Below are 19,741 nucleotides of genomic sequence, written 5' to 3'. Positions count from 1 at the left end.
AAGAAGCCAAATAAATAGCGCTAAGGAAAAAAAAAAAAAAAATAAAATTCGTAGTTGATTATCCGAAGTTTTAGCCAAAATTACACAATCCAATCACGATTTTTTTTATTATTCTCGAAATTTGGGTCTCTTATCAAAAATATGACCATCAAAACTGCTCCAAATTAATCTGACCCCGAAAGGATTCTTTTTTTTGCGAGTTTGGCAAACACACTCTATAATTTTCAAATTTAAACATTCTTAATTTTAAAAGTTCCAGAGTCACAAATTTTAAAAATCCAGATTTTAAAATATTATGAGTTATAACTTCTTTAATCCTAAAATGCCACCATCTCAAATCAAAAATTAAAGAACTCAAAAATTCAAAATTTAAAAAAATCGGAGACTTTTTATTGTAATCTCAGACGCTGCCATTTTAAATGGCATAATTTATGAATTTTTAAAAATCTTTAATTTAAAATTCCGAGTTTTATTTTTTTTATTTTTGTATATGAGTATTTTGAAATTTAAGAATACAGCTTATTTTTTTCAACCGAAAAGCATTTTTTTCAATTTCTGAATTTTTAGATTTTGATTTTGAGTTTTAACATTTTTGAATTTTGAAATATTGAATATTTTAATCTTTTTAAGATTATCAAGCGCACAAAGCGTCACACGCGTTCAGACCGAACTTTTCTTGGGGAGGTTCCTATAAAAATAAGGAAACACAAACATTCATTGAACATATATTTTAGCTGTATATTTTTTTGCAATACTAATTAAAATTTCCAAAACATCAATATAACATAATTTTTAAATTGTAAAATGTAAGCTTAACATTTCAAACGGTCAAAATGAAGTATTTTGAACATAAAACGAAAAGGATAGAATTTCCCAGATAACCCTCCCTCACACTTGTCATCAACAAAACTAAACTACACAAAACAAAATCGACTATAAAAACCGCCTTTTATTGTAATTCCAGTTTTGTTTGCTTTTATAATATTTGTTTTAAGATTCTCACTTTTGTGCTACGGAAATAAAAAAGTTTTTACTTTGCAGCTTTTTGTTTTTGCCTCATGCCACGCGCACACATTACTGATTTACTGATTACTAGATTTATTAAGGAGCTATTACATTACGGCAAACAAAAAAAACTCGCACTTTTTGACAGTTTGCCTGGATTTGTTTGTACAAACGTCAGCTTGCATACATTTTGAATGTTGGCGAGTTTGGTAAACTGTCAAACACGAAAAAGTGCGAGTTTGTTTGTTTATTTGCGGTAGTGCAATGGCTCCTTTAGGCTGCTTTGAGAAATGTTTTCGTTTTGTTTTCTTTTTTGCTGTGATTTTCAACGCTCGATTCGTAATTATTATCATTTTGATTCGTAAGTGATATGGCACTTTTTAGATTTCTTATTTTTTTACTGGGTTGAAGAGATCCGGAACCAAAATGTGGGTTAGCCTTTGTGCGATGGTTTTCAGCAGCTATAGTGGAAAACTGAATTTTCAATGTTTATCGTATCGTCGCGTTCTCTCTTTCGGTTGCGTTGGATGTGAGATTTTTTTTGGTTTTAAAGTTTTGGAATAAGAATCTGCTGGAAAACCGCGAGTGTTTTCGTGTGCTGTGTATTGTCGTTATTTAGTAATACTATAGGTTTTATGGTTGTTTTTTTACCTTTGTTTTTTTTTGCGGTATTTGCAGCAGCGTTTAACGTTGTCCTAGTAGAAAACTTAATCCTGATTGGAAAAATATCGTTTGAATTGGAGAAAGTTCTACTTACTTTACTTTTTAAGGGGAGGAGAAATTGACGGTTTACATTTTGCAAGAATAAATTATCTAATTGTTTTTTTTTGTTGCTTTCCTTAAGGGAACAGTCTTCTACTGGTAAGAAAAATAAACTTTGTTTAAAACTACGAATCTAACTTATGAGGATTCGGATAACGGTTTTAAGTGAATTTAGCAAACACGTTGAAAAAAGTCGGAATTTGTTGTTTTCAATTTGAAAACGATTCGAATAGATTTCGCTTAAAGATTCACCCAATTGACTTGATTTCGCTCTTCAATCTCACTTGAAAAGTAACTGCGATATATTTTGTTCTCCAATGCAATCAATCCTGGATCATGTCTATTTTTGTTCAACTAATTATAAATATGTTCTACTTAAGAGAAAATATCAATCACTTTTGTTTTGCTGATTTCGTTTAAGTTCAACTTGTGTTTCAAACCTTTCTTCCACATTTTGCCGGTAATACTTTTACGTTTCATCAATTAGCTTTGCTTTGTTCGCACTCTTCTTCTATTTGTAGTGTAAACTTTGTGCTGAAAACTCAAGTATCATTCAGTGCCGTGCCAAGTCTCGTGTCGAAACCAAATGAGTCCTCATCTTATCGCCAGCAGGACGGAACCTTACCTTTGAGTCCCACAAATTCGAATCAAAATAATTACATTTTTAACCCTATTTGGTCAATGATTTTGTTTTAGTGTTTTTAAAACACAGACATTTGTGAAGCTGCTTGCGAAACAAATAAACACTAATAATTTTAATTCACTTGAACGAGATTTCCTTTTTATTTTGCTTCCAATAAATATCAAATAAATGATGCTCTAAGCCCTTTTCTCTAAATTAAGTAACACAGTTTCCGAACATATCTCACTTTGCACAATTTACTTACGTACACTTTACACTACTTTTAACGCAACAAAAAAAAAGAACGAAAAAAAATTACAAAAAAATAACCCCTTGGGAAAACAGATAACAACACGTGCAAAGGGAAGGGAGAGGAGTCTGTGTGAATGTGTATGTTTGTGCATATCATCGGTTTTCCTCATAACTTTAAAATGTTCGTGGAGTTGCCACCGTATTGGCCACCGCGCTGCTGTTGGAGAGCGACTCGCTCAGAGGTTACCACCGATACGTTTCACCCGAGCCAATTCGGCAGGAACGACGGTCATCAGCTGCTCTGTAATTGACAAAAAGACAAAAATAACTAAATGAAAATAAAAGCTTTGATATTTATGGACACTTTTACTATCCTCCTTTTATTCATCCAATGCAATGGTTTAAAAATGGTTTTGTCGCTGTCAATTTCAAAACATGGAAATTTTGTTTTGATTTTACTCGTTTCTTATTTACTAAAATGCAAATGCAAAATAGATCGAGTCTCTAGAATTTCCGCATTGTAAGCCCAGAGCCAATATTAAACATTAAATTCGAGTTCTGTGACCCCATTTTAGCCATTTCTGATGAATTGCCTATTAGCATACCAAATACATTTTTTCAGTATTTGAACCCCGCCATTTTGGCCGCCATCTTGGATTTAAAAATTCTAAAGCAAACTTTGTTATTGAAATGTTTAATAAAGGAGCTATTACACTACGGCAAACAAACTCGCTCTTTTTGACAGTTTGCCTAGATTTGTTTGTACCAACGTCAGCCTGCATACATTTTGTCTTGTTTGCGAGTTTGGCAAACTGTCATACACGAAAAAGTCATATTCAAGCTTAACAAACATAACTGGAGTTTTTTTGAAAAGGTCCAATAAACCAAATTTCCAGTTTTTGCTTCTTGAGTGTTTTTGAAACCGCCTTGAGTCAGGGGTCTTAAAAAACACCCAAAAAGCAAAAACTGAAAATTTGGTTTATTGGACCTTTTTTTAAAAAAAAAACTCCAGATAAACAAAACAACGAAGTGAATTTTTAGGGTCTCTAATTCTGAGTCGATAACTATAAATTAAGGTTCACGGTAAAAAATTGTGTAAATTTGGAAGGTTGAATATTACCTCTTTAATGATGTAATTTTTCCTCAATTTAGACTGAATAAGAGACATTACAACAGAAAAGTGGTATAATTACACATTTTCAGAGGTAGAATTACACATTTTTCCTGATATAAAAGATGTACAGGGTTGTTACGGAAAAGTTGAAAAAAAATCCGCGCCAGATCCGCGCCGAAGCAAAACCCAATCCGCGCGAAATTTGCGCCATATAAAAAAAGAAATTCGCGACAAACATAGAAGAGAGTAACATACCTAATGACTATTTTTTTAAAACAAAAAAGAATAACTTAGAAAGCATTTGGATCAGTGCCGTTGATCAGTTGTGGATTCAAATCCCACCTGCACCAACCTTTTTCGCCATTTCTGAAAGATTACTAGCAGTTGATGTAACAATTTAAATATCATTGCTTTGAAAACAAATTCAAGAGAAAAGTAAAATTTTAAATTCAAAAACTAAAGACCAATAAAATATAAAAACCGCAAAATTTAAAAATCTAATGATGTTGTACTCGATAATTCTCGCCAAAATTTTACTCCGGAAAATCGAAAAACGAAATTACTATTATTTTCTTTTCTAAAATTTTCTGACTAAAATATGACTCCGAAAATGATCCAAACTAAGAAGATGGCAAAAATGGTGGTATTTAATAATTTAATGATTTAATAATTTAATAATTTAATAATTTAATAATTTAATAATTTAATAATTTAATAATTTAATAATTTAATAATTTAATAATTTAATAATTTAATAATTTAATAATTTAATAATTTAATAATTTAATAATTTAATAATTTAATAATTTAATAATTTAATAATTTAATAATTTAATAATTTAATAATTTAATAATTTAATAATTTAATAATTTAATAATTTAATAATTTAATAATTTAATAATTTAATAATTTAATAATTTAATAATTTAATAATTTAATAATTTAATAATTTAATAATTTAATAATTTAATAATTTAATAATTTAATAATTTAATAATTTAATAATTTAATAATTTAATAATTTAATAATTTAATAATTTAATAATTTAATAATTTAATAATTTAATAATTTAATAATTTAATAATTTAATAATTTAATAATTTAATAATTTAATAATTTAATAATTTAATAATTTAATAATTTAATAATTTAATAATTTAATAATTTAATAATTTAATAATTTAATAATTTAATAATTTAATAATTTAATAATTTAATAATTTAATAATTTAATAATTTAATAATTTAATAATTTAATAATTTAATAATTTAATAATTTAATAATTTAATAATTTAATAATTTAATAATTTAATAATTTAATAATTTAATAATTTAATAATTTAATAATTTAATAATTTAATAATTAAATAATTTAATAATTTAATAATTTAATAATTTAAAAATTTAATAATTTAAAAATTTAATAATTTAATAATTTAATAATTTAATAATTTAATAATTTAATAATTTAATAATTTAATAATTTAATAATTTAATAATTTAATCATTTAATAATTTAATAATTTAATAATTTAATAATTTAAAAATTTAAAAATTTAATAATTTAATAATTTAATAATTTAATAATTTAATAATTTAATAATTTAATAATTTAATAATTTAATAATTTAATAATTTAATAATTTAATAATTTAATAATTTAATAATTTAATAATTTAATAATTTAATAATTTAATAATTTAATAATTTAATAATTTAATAATTTAATAATTTAATAATTTAATAATGTGATAATTTAATAATTTAATAGTTTAATAATTTAATAATTTAATAATTTAATAATTTAATAATTTAATAATTTAATAATTAAATAATTTAATAATTTAATAATTTAATAATTTAATAATTTAATAATTTAATAATTTAATAATTTAATAATTTAACAATTTAATAATTTAATAATTTAATAATTTAATAATTTAATAATTTAAAAGTTTAATAATTTAATAATTCAATAATTTAATAATTACAGAATTTAGGTACATTCTTAAAAAATTAAAGATTTAAAGAATTAAAAAAATATTGCTTCCAATGTTTTTTTTTTTTCGTAATTTTTCAATATGCTAATTCGTCTTTCTTTTTGCGTTTTTGAGTCTGTAAGTTTTGGCCATTTCTAATTGAGTCCGTTTTGCGATGCCTGTCCGACGGATCGCATGTTTTTTCGCGTCGTTCGTCGTCGGTGAGTTTGTCGGGTGAGTGCGCGCGTGTGTGTGTGTGAATATGCGGCTTGCTCTGGTTGTCACGATGACAGTTGAGGCAGTCCGGTTTGGGTGTTACCTGTATGTTTGTCTATTCCTTTCTATTGACGTGGCTTTTTTTTTCTTCTTAGTTAGATTGTAAAGTTCAAATATCGCGATCGTCTTTCTCGTTAGTCAGTCGAGTTTCTTTGTTCTATGATTTGCGATTGTTTCATGGGAAGATTCGTTCTTAATTGCGTTAGCATAATATAAATTATATTTGACCTTTCGTTTCCCGCGAAATCACATTTTATCATTATAGCTCGTAAAGCACGGTGACAAATATTGTTTCAACGCGATTGTTCAAGTCCTTCAGATAACTCATAACTCATCAGTAATTAATTGGTCGCTCATCTTATAAAAACTTAAAAGTATAAATAGTCTCAGGTCAACTCTACGTAAATGTGTTACGCTGAGTATAATATTTCACCTTTTAATCACACACAATTTTGATTCTATCTTTCCACAGCCGGCTGTCTAAGATTAAATCATTTGTGCTAAACTCAACACCAAATAACCGGGAATGGTCTCATCCGCATCATCCGATTGTTTGCCTTGAGAATACATAATACATCACCCTATCACTCAACGAAATTCATTGATTATTGAGCCACATCATCATCCTCTATGATGAATCCTGGCCATTACCCTTTCCCACTAACAAAATCCCAAGTAGAAGTAGTTTTCCGGCACACGCGGGGGTGTGGATATCGTATAGAACCCACCCTTGGTAGCAGCCTGTGCTAACTAACATTCCCGTCCCGTTCCCTCGAGATCTACAAACTGACATGGCGGGCGCCGTTGGTGGCCAATGACTGTTTCCTATTAGCAACGGCTCTAGTTTTGATGACCATGATGTTTTATCTTTTCAGCGCATTCATGAATGCTGTTGATAAGGGAAACATTATTTGATCGTTGAAGCGTATGACCGGTTGTGTTGATAGGATATTACGGTCCTGTTCAGCAACGGAGAAGGACAACCATGGGTGGTCTCTCATGCTCATGCTGTAAGTTTTGGCCATTTCTAATTATGAATTCTATTCTTTGTATATTTGAATATGTAAATTCTGAAATTTTCAAATTGTTGAACTTCAGATTTCTATTTTTTTAATTTTAAAATTATGTTTCGCTTTTAGACGGAAATATAAATTTTAGATTAAAAAAAAATTTAAAAAACTAAAAAGTTTCATAGCTTAAAATTTTTCAAATGCTGTAATTTTGGAATTTTGTAATTTTGATTTTAATAAACTGGTTATTTATATGATCTCTCAATATTTATTGTTTGTTATATTAAAAAAATGCCTTGGAACCTTTGGCAGCCTGTACTGAGCTTAAAAAAAATTCTAAGTGTTAAATCCGATCCGGAACATACCTTAACAATCATTTATGTTCATCCTTACGTTTATATTTTTGGAAAAAGTTTAAAATATGATTATGAAGATAAAAAATTGAATGTATCCTGTGAATAATAATATAAAAATATTTAAACCACGTAAGCAAATGTTTAAAAAATAATGTAAAATTTATATAAGATATTACGATACATTGTTTTAAAAATAAACGCGCCTTGAAGATTATTTCGAAGTTTCGTATTTTGTATTTTTACAATCAATAATTTTCAGAAGAAAATTTACTTCATTACTTCTTAGATATTGATGTTTTTGCACTCAACGAAAAAGATTCAATTTATTGAATTGGTAATAATATTTTTTATAACTTGAAAGAAATTCTATCGTTCTCAATTATTTTATTTATTAAAATTGCTATCCGCGCGAAATCCGCGCCTGAACAAAATTTGCCAGCAAATTCGCGCCAGATCCGCGCGATACGCGCCATCCGCGCCATCCGCGCGATCCGCGCCGTCCGTAACAACCCTGATCCCCCTTCCCAGGTGTAATATTACCATGATTTTTTTACTGTGTTGGTCTAGCAGGTCATTTTTCGAGTGATTTTATAGCCCACCTTACCTTATTCCGTAACAACCCTGATCCCCCTTCCCAGGTGTAATATTACCATGATTTTTTTACTGTGTTGGTCTAGCAGGTCATTTTTCGAGTGATTTTATAGCCCACCTCAATGAGGAAGGGAAAAATCTTTTTTGAACTTTTTCCGGTAGGTAAACTGTACTTTGAAGTTTCACAAAATTAAAAATATTTTGAAAATGGTACAATTATGAGAAAAAAAACGATCAACGCAGGAAAATGCATTTTAGCATGGTTCCAGTAGACCTTTCATCCATTCGACCTAAGTCAGACTTATGTCAATAAATAAGTGTCAAAAAACAAGCAGGATTTATTGAGATTTTTTCTTAAGTTGTTTTCCCATATATTTAAAAAAAACACAAACTGAGTTTATTTTATGAAACCTTTTTTATAATATCCAAAGCAATCACTGCGTTGCCCCTTTTTCCAAATTGCCCCTCTAAATTTAACGATTCTATTTTCTAGCCAATCACTCCCGCACGACCTTTACAAATCAACCCAGCTCCCCTACCCCAACACGATGACGATGTCTTAATTTTAACATGACACCACGTCACACAACAACTCACCTCGGGTGAAATTTCCACGTGGACCCAGGTGTACAGCGGCTTGCGGATCAGGTTAATCAGGCGGTAGTGCAGCGAGTTCAATCCATCACTGTCGAATCGCTTCGAACCGGTGTTGAGCTTTTCGTACCTGATTGTTGTTTTGTTTTGTCGAGAAAAGAAACCAACCGTTAAAAAAATCACGTGCTAAATGTCCAAACCACGGCCACGGGCGGTTAATTATTTTACAACTCTGGCATGCTCACCTTTTCGGGTTCGCCTTCTCCTTCTTGTGGGACAGCATGGTGTAGCGTGCGATATTGATCGGGTAGCGTGCAATGTGGAAACCGACGTGTTTCAGTCTAGGGAGAAGAAAAAAAGTTCAAGATGGTATGTCAGAGACATAACCGAAAGACATAGGACCAAACAATTTGAATGTGTTTTTGGATTGCTAGTGAAATCTGAAATATTTTATTTTGTTTCATAGATTTGTCGGCAAAATTGTCATAAATGTTCTCCCAAGGTGAACCTTCTATGAGGGCACCGGCAACTCCAGGATGTGGCCACTACGGTCGAAATGTCAATTTTCATGTTCAGTATCAAAAACCATGAATTTTGATATCCATATTGCCACAACTCGTATGGTTCTGTTAAAGACCCTCCGGGCCCCGGGGAAACCTGCTTTGAGATCACCGGTCACTCAAGGTTGTGGCCACTACTGTCGGAATGTCAATTTTCATGTACAATATCAAAAACCATGAATTTTGATACCAATATGCCACAACTCGTATGGTTCTGTAAAAAGTCCTCCGGGCCCCGGGGGAACCTGCTTTAAGGGCACCGGCCACTCCAGGTTGTGGCCACTACTGTCGAAATGGCCATTATTATGTTCAGTATAAAAAACCATGAATTTTGATACCCATATTGCCACAACTCGTATGTTTCTGTAAATGTCCCCCCAGGCCCCGGGGGAACCTTCTTTGAGGGCACCGGCCACTCCAGGTTGTGGCCACTACTGTCGAAATGGCCATTATGTTCAGTATAAAAAACCATGAATTTTGATACCCATATTGCCACAACTCGTATGTTTCTGTAAATGTCCCCCCAGGCCCCGAAGGAACCTTCTTTGAGGGCACCGGCCACTACAGTCGAAATGGCCATTATTATGTTCAGTATCAAAAACAATGAATTTTGATACCCATATTGCCACAACTCGTATGTTTCTGTAAATGTCCCCCCAGGCCCCGGGGGAACCTTCTTTGAGGACACCGGCCACTCCAGGTTGTGGCCACTACTGTCAAAATGGCCATTATTATGTTCAGTATCAAAAACCATGAATTTTGATACCCATATTGCCACAACTCGTATGTTTCTGTAAATGTCCCCCCAGGCCCCGGAGGAACCTTCTTTGAGGGCACCGGCCACTCCAGGTTGTGGCCACTACTGTCGAAATGGCCATTATTATGTTCAGTATCAAAAACCATGAATTTTGATACCCATATTGCCACAACTCGTATGTTTCTGTAAATGTCCCCCCAGGCCCCGGGGGAACCTTCTTTGAAGGCACCGGTCACTCCAGGTTGTGGCAACTACTGTCGAAATGGCCATTATTATGTTCAGTATAAAAAACCATGAATTTTGATACCCATATTGCCACAACTCGTATGTTTCTGTAAATGTCCCCCCAGGCCCCGGGGGAACCTTCTTTGAGGACACCGGCCACTCCAGGTTGTGGCCACTACTGTCAAAATGGCCATTATTATGTTCAGTATCAAAAACCATGAATTTTGATACCCATATTGCCACAACTCGTATGTTTCTGTAAATGTCCCCCCAGGCCCCGGAGGAACCTTCTTTGAGGGCACCGGCCACTCCAGGTTGTGGCCACTACTGTCGAAATGGCCATTATTATGTTCAGTATCAAAAACCATGAATTTTGATACCCATATTGCCACAACTCGTATGTTTCTGTAAATGTCCCCCCAGGCCCCGGGGGAACCTTCTTTGAAGGCACCGGTCACTCCAGGTTGTGGCAACTACTGTCGAAATGGCCATTATTATGTTCAGTATAAAAAACCATGAATTTTGATACCCATATTGCCACAACTCGTATGTTTCTGTAAATGTCCCCCCAGGCCCCGGGGGAACCTTCTTTGAGGGCACCGGCCACTCCAGGTTGTGGCCACTACTGTCGAAATGGCCATTATTATGTTCAGTATAAAAAACCATGAATTTTGATACCCATATTGCCACAACTCGTATGTTTCTGTAAATGTCCCCCCAGGCCCCGGGGGAACCTTCTTTGAGGGCACCGGCCACTCCAGGTTGTGGCCACTACTGTCGAAATGACCATTATTATGTTCAGTATCAAAAACCATGAATTTTGATACCCATATTGCCACAACTCGTATGTTTCTGTAAATGTCCCCCCAGGCCCCGGGGGAACCTTCTTTGAGGGCATCGGCCACTTCTGGTTTTGGCCACAACTGTCGAATTGGCCATTTTTCATGAGAACCGCCGCATCATAGCGACTTCCACGCCGTCCGCTTCGCTCGAATTTCCTCCTTCTGCTGCCGGTGGTTCTTCCTTCTGGTTGCTGGTCCTCTTCTTCTATTGGCCGCTGCTGCTGCTGCTCCGCGCCGGCCCGACGTGCACAGTTCGAGTGCTCGTTCCAAAGTGACTTGCTTTTGCGAAATTTTCTGCTTAAATAGCGGCACAGCCGGAGAACGGCACAAAAGAGGCGCGGTCTCGAATGCATACGCTCGCTCTGATTGGTCATCTGTCCGATTTGTACTGAAAAATTACTCATTTTGATTGCATGTTTTAAGTGCTTTAACTATGTTTAGTCAGACTATCTATGTAGTTAAACAATAGCTGAAGTCTTCCTCTTTCGATTGGTGGTCCAACCATCTGGATTGATTCACAGGGAAAAAAGATATAAGCGTTCAAAATGTCCCCTTTTTTAACGCTTAAAAGTGACGCTTTGGATCGAATTTCTGAACTGGCCCCCCAATATAGTAAGTAAAGACATAGTCCTATGTCAAAAAGGTCAAAATTAGTCGACAGAGCCGCAGCGGATCGCGTGACCACCGCCCCACACCCACCTATTGGACATGTCGTCGTCTTCGCCGCCCCAGCCCCAGAACGAGTTGGAGAAGCCGTTCACGGTGCGAAACTGCTTCACGGTCATCGCGGAAACGCCACCAAAGATGGTCGTGTAGGGCAGCTTGAAGCCAAAGGTGTCAACGGCGACGGACATGTGCCGCGGTTGATCCGGACACGTGTACAGATTGCGGTCGTCCATCGGCAGCAGGTCCACGTCGTGAAAGACCATGCAGTCCCACGGCTTCTGTTTCAGCGCCTCGACGAACCCCACGTTCATGAGGGACGCCCGATTGAACTGCGATCCGGTGGCTTGCTCGACGATGAACACGCCGTACTCGATCTGCTGCTTCATCAGGAATGGATGCAGGTTCTTGAGGAACACCGGCAGGTGCTGCTCGCGGTCTCGATAGGGCACGACGATCGCCACCCGGTCGCGAGCCCGGCACTCGCGCGGTCTGTACTGGCCACCGGGTTGCAGCTTGGGAGCTAGCTTTTGCTCCACCGAGGTCAGCGGTTCGTACGTGGGGTCCACTTCGTAGGGACCATCTGGAAGGAGGGAAAACAAATTAGTTTCTGTTGTAATAGTTCATTTCATTTCACTTTATTAAAAATAATTTTTTACCAGCTGGACATCACGCCTGACTTTTACATACATATTCAATACCTTCCAACAAACCAATTTTGCTAAAATCTGAATGTTGATTTTTCAAATTATTGTTATACTCCCCTAAGGAAATCAACAATTTGTTTTAAAATTTTCGAAGTGTCCATAACCCAATTTGTTATTAATTTTTATTTTGCTAAATATGGCACAGAACTATGGAAAAAATGTTGTCCGATTTTGTCAAGGACATTATTTTGGGATCTTTGCAGCAAAACTTTTTTTTAAATTAAAATAAATAAAAGAACCCAATAGCTTGATCGAAAATGTTGTGCAAAGCGAAATAATTTATTGTTATTATTTATCGCTAGAACTTTCAAACATTTTGGTTATTTGCTCAATTGGATGATATGTTGCCTGGTCTCTGTTAAATTTTACATTTTTTCAAATGTTGAACAAAATTTGTAAGCTGTCAGCCAGTGTTTACTGATTTTATTAAGCATTTGAAAATATGTAATGTTAATTTGAGAACAAGCAATAATATTGATATTTTATAATTAGCTTATTATAATAAGGGATCATCCACAAACCACGTGGACACTTTTTTTTGGGAATCTCAACCCGAAAAAACTTTTTTGTATGGAGCGTGGACAAGAGATTTTCTACATGTACGTAACCCCTTAAAATTGCGCTCTGCTTAGTAGGCTCAAAATAGGGACAAATACCGATTGATCAAGATAATTCCATAGCATGTATACTGCCGTTCTACGCATAATTGTCTCATGTCATTTTTGGGCAATTCTGTCTTTTGTCATTTTTGGGGTTAGTTTGACGTTTACTTTTCGAAACACACATAAAATCTAGTACTTTGTTCGGAAACTCATTGATAACAACACCAAGTCTGTTTGTCCCATCGTTGTACTTCTACGCATAATTGTCCCACCAAGTTTTTTCTTTCACCAAATTATCAGTTTTACGAAGTATTGTGTCTTGTTTACCTATTGTATAGCAAGAAGATTACAAATAAGAGTGAAAAGTGTTTCTCAGTTGCACTTTTTTGGACATGGGACAATTATAAGTATAACGGCAGTATACTCTTCTCCCCCCTCTAAGCATTTCTCCTTACAAATTCCAATATTTTTGGATGGGTCGTGTTAAAGCAATTATTAATAAAAAAAATACGAACAATACTCACCTAAACTAGGCGGTATCGGTGGACAGCTGCCTTCCTGTCCATCCTCAGTCTGGACCAGATTCAACGAGTCGTTTCGATGCCTTAAACTAGTGCTGCTACTGACATTGCCTCCAACGCTATTATCATCTACGAGATTCTCAGTTCTGCTTAAACTAGTGGAATTTTTAGTAGTATCGTTGTGGCCACCAATCGCCGTGGCCGTCGCCGCCGCTGCTGCCACCACCGCATCCGGCGGCTTTGTTTCGTTGTTGTGTCCCTTGGGGGTGGTCGGAGCAGTGCCGTTGAGAAGTTGAGAAGAACTCGGAAGGAGATCGGGCGGACCCGTTTGATTGTTGCTGCTGTGGATTGTTTGATTGGTGGCCTGTTGAGGTTGCTGCTGATGGCCTCCGCCGGCCCCGTCCGGGCTAGGTCTTGTGCGTTTTGGCCATTGCGTGGCGCTGGGAAGAAAAGTCGTTAATTTAAGGTTTTTTTTTAAATGATTAAATTCTCACCTCATCGGGGCCGTGTCCCGGCGGGAACCGAACAGATTCAGCAGTATCAGCAGGAATGCCACCAGCAGTGTCGCCTTGAGTGCGTGGCCACGGCTGCACAACGCCATGGGGCCATTTAGGAGCAAAGTCGCGCGGTGTAACAACGACGGCCGTCTACCGGGCGTTACTGTGGGCTAACATCTATAAAGAGGAGAAATGGAGAGGAGAAAACAGAAAAAAAACCCAAGTTATTACTATAAATATGTGAACAACTGTGTATGTATAAAAACAAAGCCCAAACTCAAACGAAATGACAGAAGGTAATGTTTGCGGAGTGGCCTGTCTGGCGTTCTACAAATATTCTAATAAGTTCTAATATGTAGAACACGTTGTCCCATGGAATGAGCCTGGCGGACATTGAACAGGTATATTGCAGCCCGAAAGGTTGTGAACACTTGAACACACCAGCGACTGTTTAATAGCTAAAAACACTGTGCAACAAAATGCAGTGCCTTCAAACAGTATACTTTGGTAATTTCGAACATCTCCATACAATTTTGCTGGTCATACAAAATTAATTTAAATTTGCATGTGAATATACGAAAATCTGTAAGTTGAGAAGGAATTTTCTAATCGTTTTGGTGTCTTTGACAATCGATTCAAAATGAAATGTGTTTGAATGTTTGAAATTTGTGTTGCCATATACAGTCCAGACTCGGTTGTCCGAAGCCTCAATTATCCGAAGTTTCGATTATCCGAAGTTATTATCCGAAGGTTTGTCACCTTACTGAGGAAAGGCTATAAAATCACTGGAAAAATGAGCTTATTAATTTGACCTCATAGACCCACCTTCACGTATACATATCGACTCAGAATCATGTTCTGAACAAATGTCTGTGTGGATGTGTGTAGGTGGGTGGAAAAAAAAATCACTCGATTATCTCCGGACTTGATGAACGGATTTTGACCTTATTAGTCTTATTCGATCCGTCTTGGGGTCCCATACTGCCCACCATTGAAAAAACGGCTAATATCCACTTTTGACAAAAACGAGTTATTAGCACCAGGTGGAAGAGGATGATTCAACGCATCTTCTGAAATTTTAGATGCACTAAAATTGTGTTCAGATTTAACTGCAGACGCGAAAAACCAAACGGCTAATATCCACTCTTGTGGAAAATTGCCTTGACGTAGATTTGGTGACAAACAAAAAGACGCTTTTTTCTCGGAATACTCGATTTGGCATAATAGCCGAATTTTCAATTATGGGCAGCATAGGTCTCTATTTAAAATCAGCAAGTTTAGCTATGTACTTAAATAGTTATGCTAAAAAAAACAATTTTGGCGTATGTCCGGAAAATCATAAAAAGGGTGGTTTTTCCATTTTCAGAAAGATATTGAAAAGACCTTTCCAATGAGTCCAAAACATCGAAGATCTGACAACCCTATCAAAAGTTATCAGCACTTAAGTGTTATTTACATATACACTTTTTGGAGGCCGGATTTAAGACATTGTGATAGAATCTTCCATGCGATCTATCGTTGGATAGGTTTTTTATCAGACCTTGCCGATGAGCCACAAATATTGAAGGTCTGCGAACCCTATTCAAATTAATAAAATTGATTTGTTAAACATGTTATGGGGGAATGTTGCTATTTTTACTTTCTGAATGTGAGGAAGACATCAACCACCTAAAGGTGGATTAAGTAACGTTTTCAATATGTTATCACCGCCATTTTGGCCACCAGCTAGGATTTAAAAATTCTAAATCATTTTAGAGTAGTTTATGGGTCATACTTAAGCTCGACCATCAAAAAAATCCCAAGTATTATTTCAAAAGAGGTGCGCGATCCTTTTTGAATCTTTACCTAAAACGATGCTTTGTGAATGATCGTGCGCCTCCATCAAATCATATGTAAAACTTAAAATTAGAAAAATAAAAAATCCCCGGATGAAATATTTTTAAGGTTACGGATATTTGAAAAGGACCCTCTAAGGACGCTTAGACGAAGAAAAATTGTGAATCATGAAAAAATGAGGTCGTGTCGAGGAATTTTTTGTGCTCACTTCTTAACACTGGAACGCCCAACGCATGTCCATTTAGGGTGGTTCATGGATATATGAAAAAGACAAAGTGTTCTATTTCGTTTGCATCAACCGGAATTTCAAAGTTCTATGACCCCAGAAGCTAGCCTGAAAATTTGAGCTCATTTGGTTAAGTTTTAGTTGCTCCAGTTTTGATCTGAAGTTAGTATGGAACTTGATTCAATTTAATATGGAGAATTGTAACTTTTTACATATTCTTATAGAAAATTTCCCAAAACCCTATCAAATTTTCCTATTCATAGGTTTCTTATAGGTTTTGATCCGGGGAACAACTTTGTAGAACATCGCAAAGTGCTAAGAATTGATCCTGGAAAGATACAGGATGTTTTTTAGAGTTTACTTTTTTCGGCAAAATTTCAAAATATGCTAAAAAAATTTATCTGTATCTTTTCGGGATCATTTCCTAGCGCTTTGCGATGTTCTACAAAGTTGTTCCCCGTATCAAAACCTATAAGAAAACTCTTACATGATAAAGTTTTATCGGGTTGAGGAAAACTTTCTAGAAGAAGAGTTAAAAAGTGAAAAATAAATCAATTAAATTTATTGAAATTCCATTCTAACTTCATATCAAAACTGGAGCAACTAAACCATAACCAAATAAGCTAAAATTTTCAGGCTAGCTTTTTGGGTCATAGTACTTCAAAATTCCGGTTGATGCAAACGAAATTGAACACTTTTGTCTTTTTCATATATCCGTGAACCACGGACGCCCAAGCCTCCCAAAAAAGGTGGAACGGTAACTTCAACTCGCTGGTTCTCGGGCCTAACTCAACCAATCAAGATGATTCTTTTTTTAGTGATTTGTTAGGATGTCTAGATGATTCTAGAACTTTGCAGAACTTAATTTGAATAAATCTGTAATTTCTGCGACCGAAAACATCGTTCCACCTTTTTTAAAAAGACTGCCTCCGCGGAATTTTAGGCGAATTTTTTTTTACACGCGAAAAAAAAAGTTGGAACGATGTTTTTGAGCGCAAAAATTTCAGATTTGATCAAATTAAGTTCTGCAAAGTTCTAGAATCATCTAGACATCTTAACAAATCAATGGAAAGAAGAATCATCTTGATTGGTTGAGTTATGTCCGAGAACCAGCGAGTTGAAGTTACCGTTCCAACTTTTTTGGAGCCTTGGGCGTTGGAATGTTAATTGATAGATTATGATGTTAGGAACAATGTTTTCTTAGACAAGAAAAAATAATAACGCACCCACTTTTCTATTTACTGAAAAAGATACTTTTTTGAACAAATTTTCTAAAATCGCTTGGAATCAATACAAAAACTGTTTCAATCAGGTGTGTAATTTTTTTCAAATGATAGGTTTTTGTCCATAGATTAAGATGCACTATCGATATTGGACCAAAATTGAAGTTTTTGGTCTTTCCCAAGCGGATTTATGTCGAAAAATTAGCATTTTTGGAAACATTTTTCAGAAATGCTCATTTAATTTAGGGTAGGCTATTTTTCCCAGTTCCCAAACCAATAAATTCAGCTTGTAGATTTTACGGCGAACATTTCTCCTTTTGAGAAAATGCAACTTACACCCTCCAGTGCCGAGATATTTGAGTTTTAGTGAGAAAAAATGTGCCAATTTTTATACGACGTTACTTACTTATAGTAATTTTGGCCGCTGAATCCGAATCTGGAATCTAATTTCATGTGAACAGAGATGTTTTGCGGTTACGCCCATTTGGAATGTTATTTGCGTCTTTGAATCGCTGCAATTTAAATCGCTAGCAAGTTCAGTCATACTTTTCTCGGGTTTCGTTCCACTTTGATTGATGTTTTACTCACAGAAATTTTTATATTTATTTTTTTCACGTTCTGATTATCTTGAATTATCTTATCTTGAACATCGTATAATCGCATAATGTAATTTGGCGGGCCTAAGCTAATATGGGTATATAAAAAGAACAGCGGAGAAAATTTTAGGAAAAGCGGCTGCATTTAGATAAATTTGCTTGGACAATTGCATTAAAAATAAGTTCTAGAAGACTTTTTCGAACATTTTTCGTAGAACTAAACGTGAAAACCATAAAAAATGCTTTGGAATTTCAATTTTTTTTTTATTCGATCCTTATGCCTAGTAAGCCTCAGCCAAATAATCAATTAATCATAACGTGAAAAAAAATAAAAATAAAAATCCCTTCTCTCTGATAGAACCCCATTGCTCTTTTGGAAAATTGTTCGCTCTTTCTAACAGACATTTTTAGAAAGGTCAATCCTTAAATTTTAGAAGAGCTAAAACACCATTTTTTGAAATTTTCAAGTGTGATGCAAATTTAAAAATAGTTGTAAATGAATAGTTAGGCTTTCCAAATATTTTTTTTTTAAATTTGATGTCAAAGACTTCTATCACTCACTAGTTTTTTTGTCAGTGTTTATTATTATGAATTATTAAATAACATTCATCAGAGGCAGAAATAAGGACAAATTGGTTGGTCAACAGAAGACATGCGATTCCGTCACAAAGTTGTTAGTGTTGGTTGCCGGGCCATACTTATAGGGCAATGATATCGATTAATTCACAATAGCTTAAACCTTGAGTGCTACTAGTTTGATTGATTTGACACAAAAAAGTTCCAATTTATTGTGTAATTTATTATGTATTAAAAAGGCTTGTTGACTCATCAGCACTTTGACGTTCAATCACATGTTCAGGTTAATGTTCAAAGGGAAAAGAGCATGCAAGTTTTTATCAAATGGTTTTCGCCATGGTATTTAATAAATACTACAATAAATTAACTTACTCACAAACCTATTCAAATGCTCGAAAAGTTTCTTAGAGTCTTCAAATTATTTTCCCTTTGGGAAGATGCACTACACTGTCCTGACGATTTCACTTAATATACTAACGGCGACTGACGGTATGGCGTTTGTGATAAAAGCTATCTTGCCTCCATTTAGTTTTATCAAATTGTGCAAACATAAACATTGTACACACTACTGAACTTAAAAATAAAAAAGAAACGATGGAATGAGGTACTTGAACGAGGGAATGTTTGAACACTTTTATGACAATGAGTAACTGGTAGTAAGGCGTCATCCATAAAGTATGTCACGCTCTAGGGGGGGAGGGGGGGGGGGTCTGAGCAAGTGTGACATTGCGTGTTGTAAGTATAGGAAAAGCGTGACAAAGGGGGGGAGGGGGGGGCAAATTTTGGCTGATTTTAGCGTGACGTACTTTATGGATGAAGCCTAATGCCGTTCAGATCGTGGAACGTAATTTTATTAAATCAGGTAATTATTTGACTTTAAAAATTTTAAGATTTCATGCGAAAATTCCCATGTCAATTAAACTCTCCTAATAAGTAAAAAGTAAATCTTTCCCTGTTCCTGAGGGGAACACCCTAGAAGAGTATCGGGGCCGGCATTTGCAAAGTGGATTCAGTGGCAGTTTTCAATTTAACTAATGTTAACATGTTAAGGTTAATGTTAACATTCCATAGGTCGCCTTCCTAAGGTGTCGTTGATAAGATCCAGCTTGTGACGATGCACTACCTTCCCTTTACTAAGCAATCGAATCCAGAAAGAAACGATCACCAGTTGTGTTGGTCCGAGCCGGGATTTGAACCCCGATCTACCGCTTACAAGGCGGAAGCGTTACCACTAGGCTACGTGACTCGGTCAACTCTCCTAATGTTTCCACTAATAATCAAAACGGCAACGCGTACCAAGTGTAATCACGTGTCGTGTTAGCCACCGTGTTAGCGCCCCCGTAATC

At 35.1% G+C, this 19,741-nt stretch overlaps 1 protein-coding gene across 4 annotated transcripts in view; it reads right to left on the bottom strand.

Annotated features, from left to right (window-relative positions):
- Positions 1-929: 929 nt before the first annotated feature.
- Positions 930-19,741, bottom strand: part of LOC120430247 (beta-1,4-N-acetylgalactosaminyltransferase bre-4) — a 48,414-nt gene continuing 29,602 nt past the window's right edge. Inside the window, exons 1-7 of one of the 4 annotated variants that reach the window (XM_039595329.2) lie at positions 18,768-18,904; positions 13,936-14,115; positions 13,445-13,881; positions 11,648-12,194; positions 8,810-8,905; positions 8,568-8,694; positions 930-2,942 (exon numbers count right to left, since the gene is read on the bottom strand). In XM_039595329.2, coding sequence (XP_039451263.1) covers positions 2,934-2,942; positions 8,568-8,694; positions 8,810-8,905; positions 11,648-12,194; positions 13,445-13,881; positions 13,936-14,042 — 1,323 coding nt within the window. In that variant the 5' untranslated portion in view covers positions 14,043-14,115; positions 18,768-18,904 and the 3' untranslated portion in view covers positions 930-2,933. Of the gene's footprint in view, positions 2,943-8,567; positions 8,695-8,809; positions 8,906-11,647; positions 12,195-13,444; positions 13,882-13,935; positions 14,116-18,767; positions 18,905-19,741 lie in introns of those variants that run through there. The other 3 variants (XM_039595330.1, XM_039595331.2, XM_039595328.2) reach the window with 3 other exon arrangements.

This window comes from Culex pipiens, chromosome 2 (genome assembly GCF_016801865.2).
Source record: "Culex pipiens pallens isolate TS chromosome 2, TS_CPP_V2, whole genome shotgun sequence".
NCBI lineage: Eukaryota > Metazoa > Arthropoda > Insecta > Diptera > Culicidae > Culex > Culex pipiens.
Note: the sequence above shows the minus strand (reverse complement) of the source record. Positions and strands in the feature narration are given on the sequence as shown.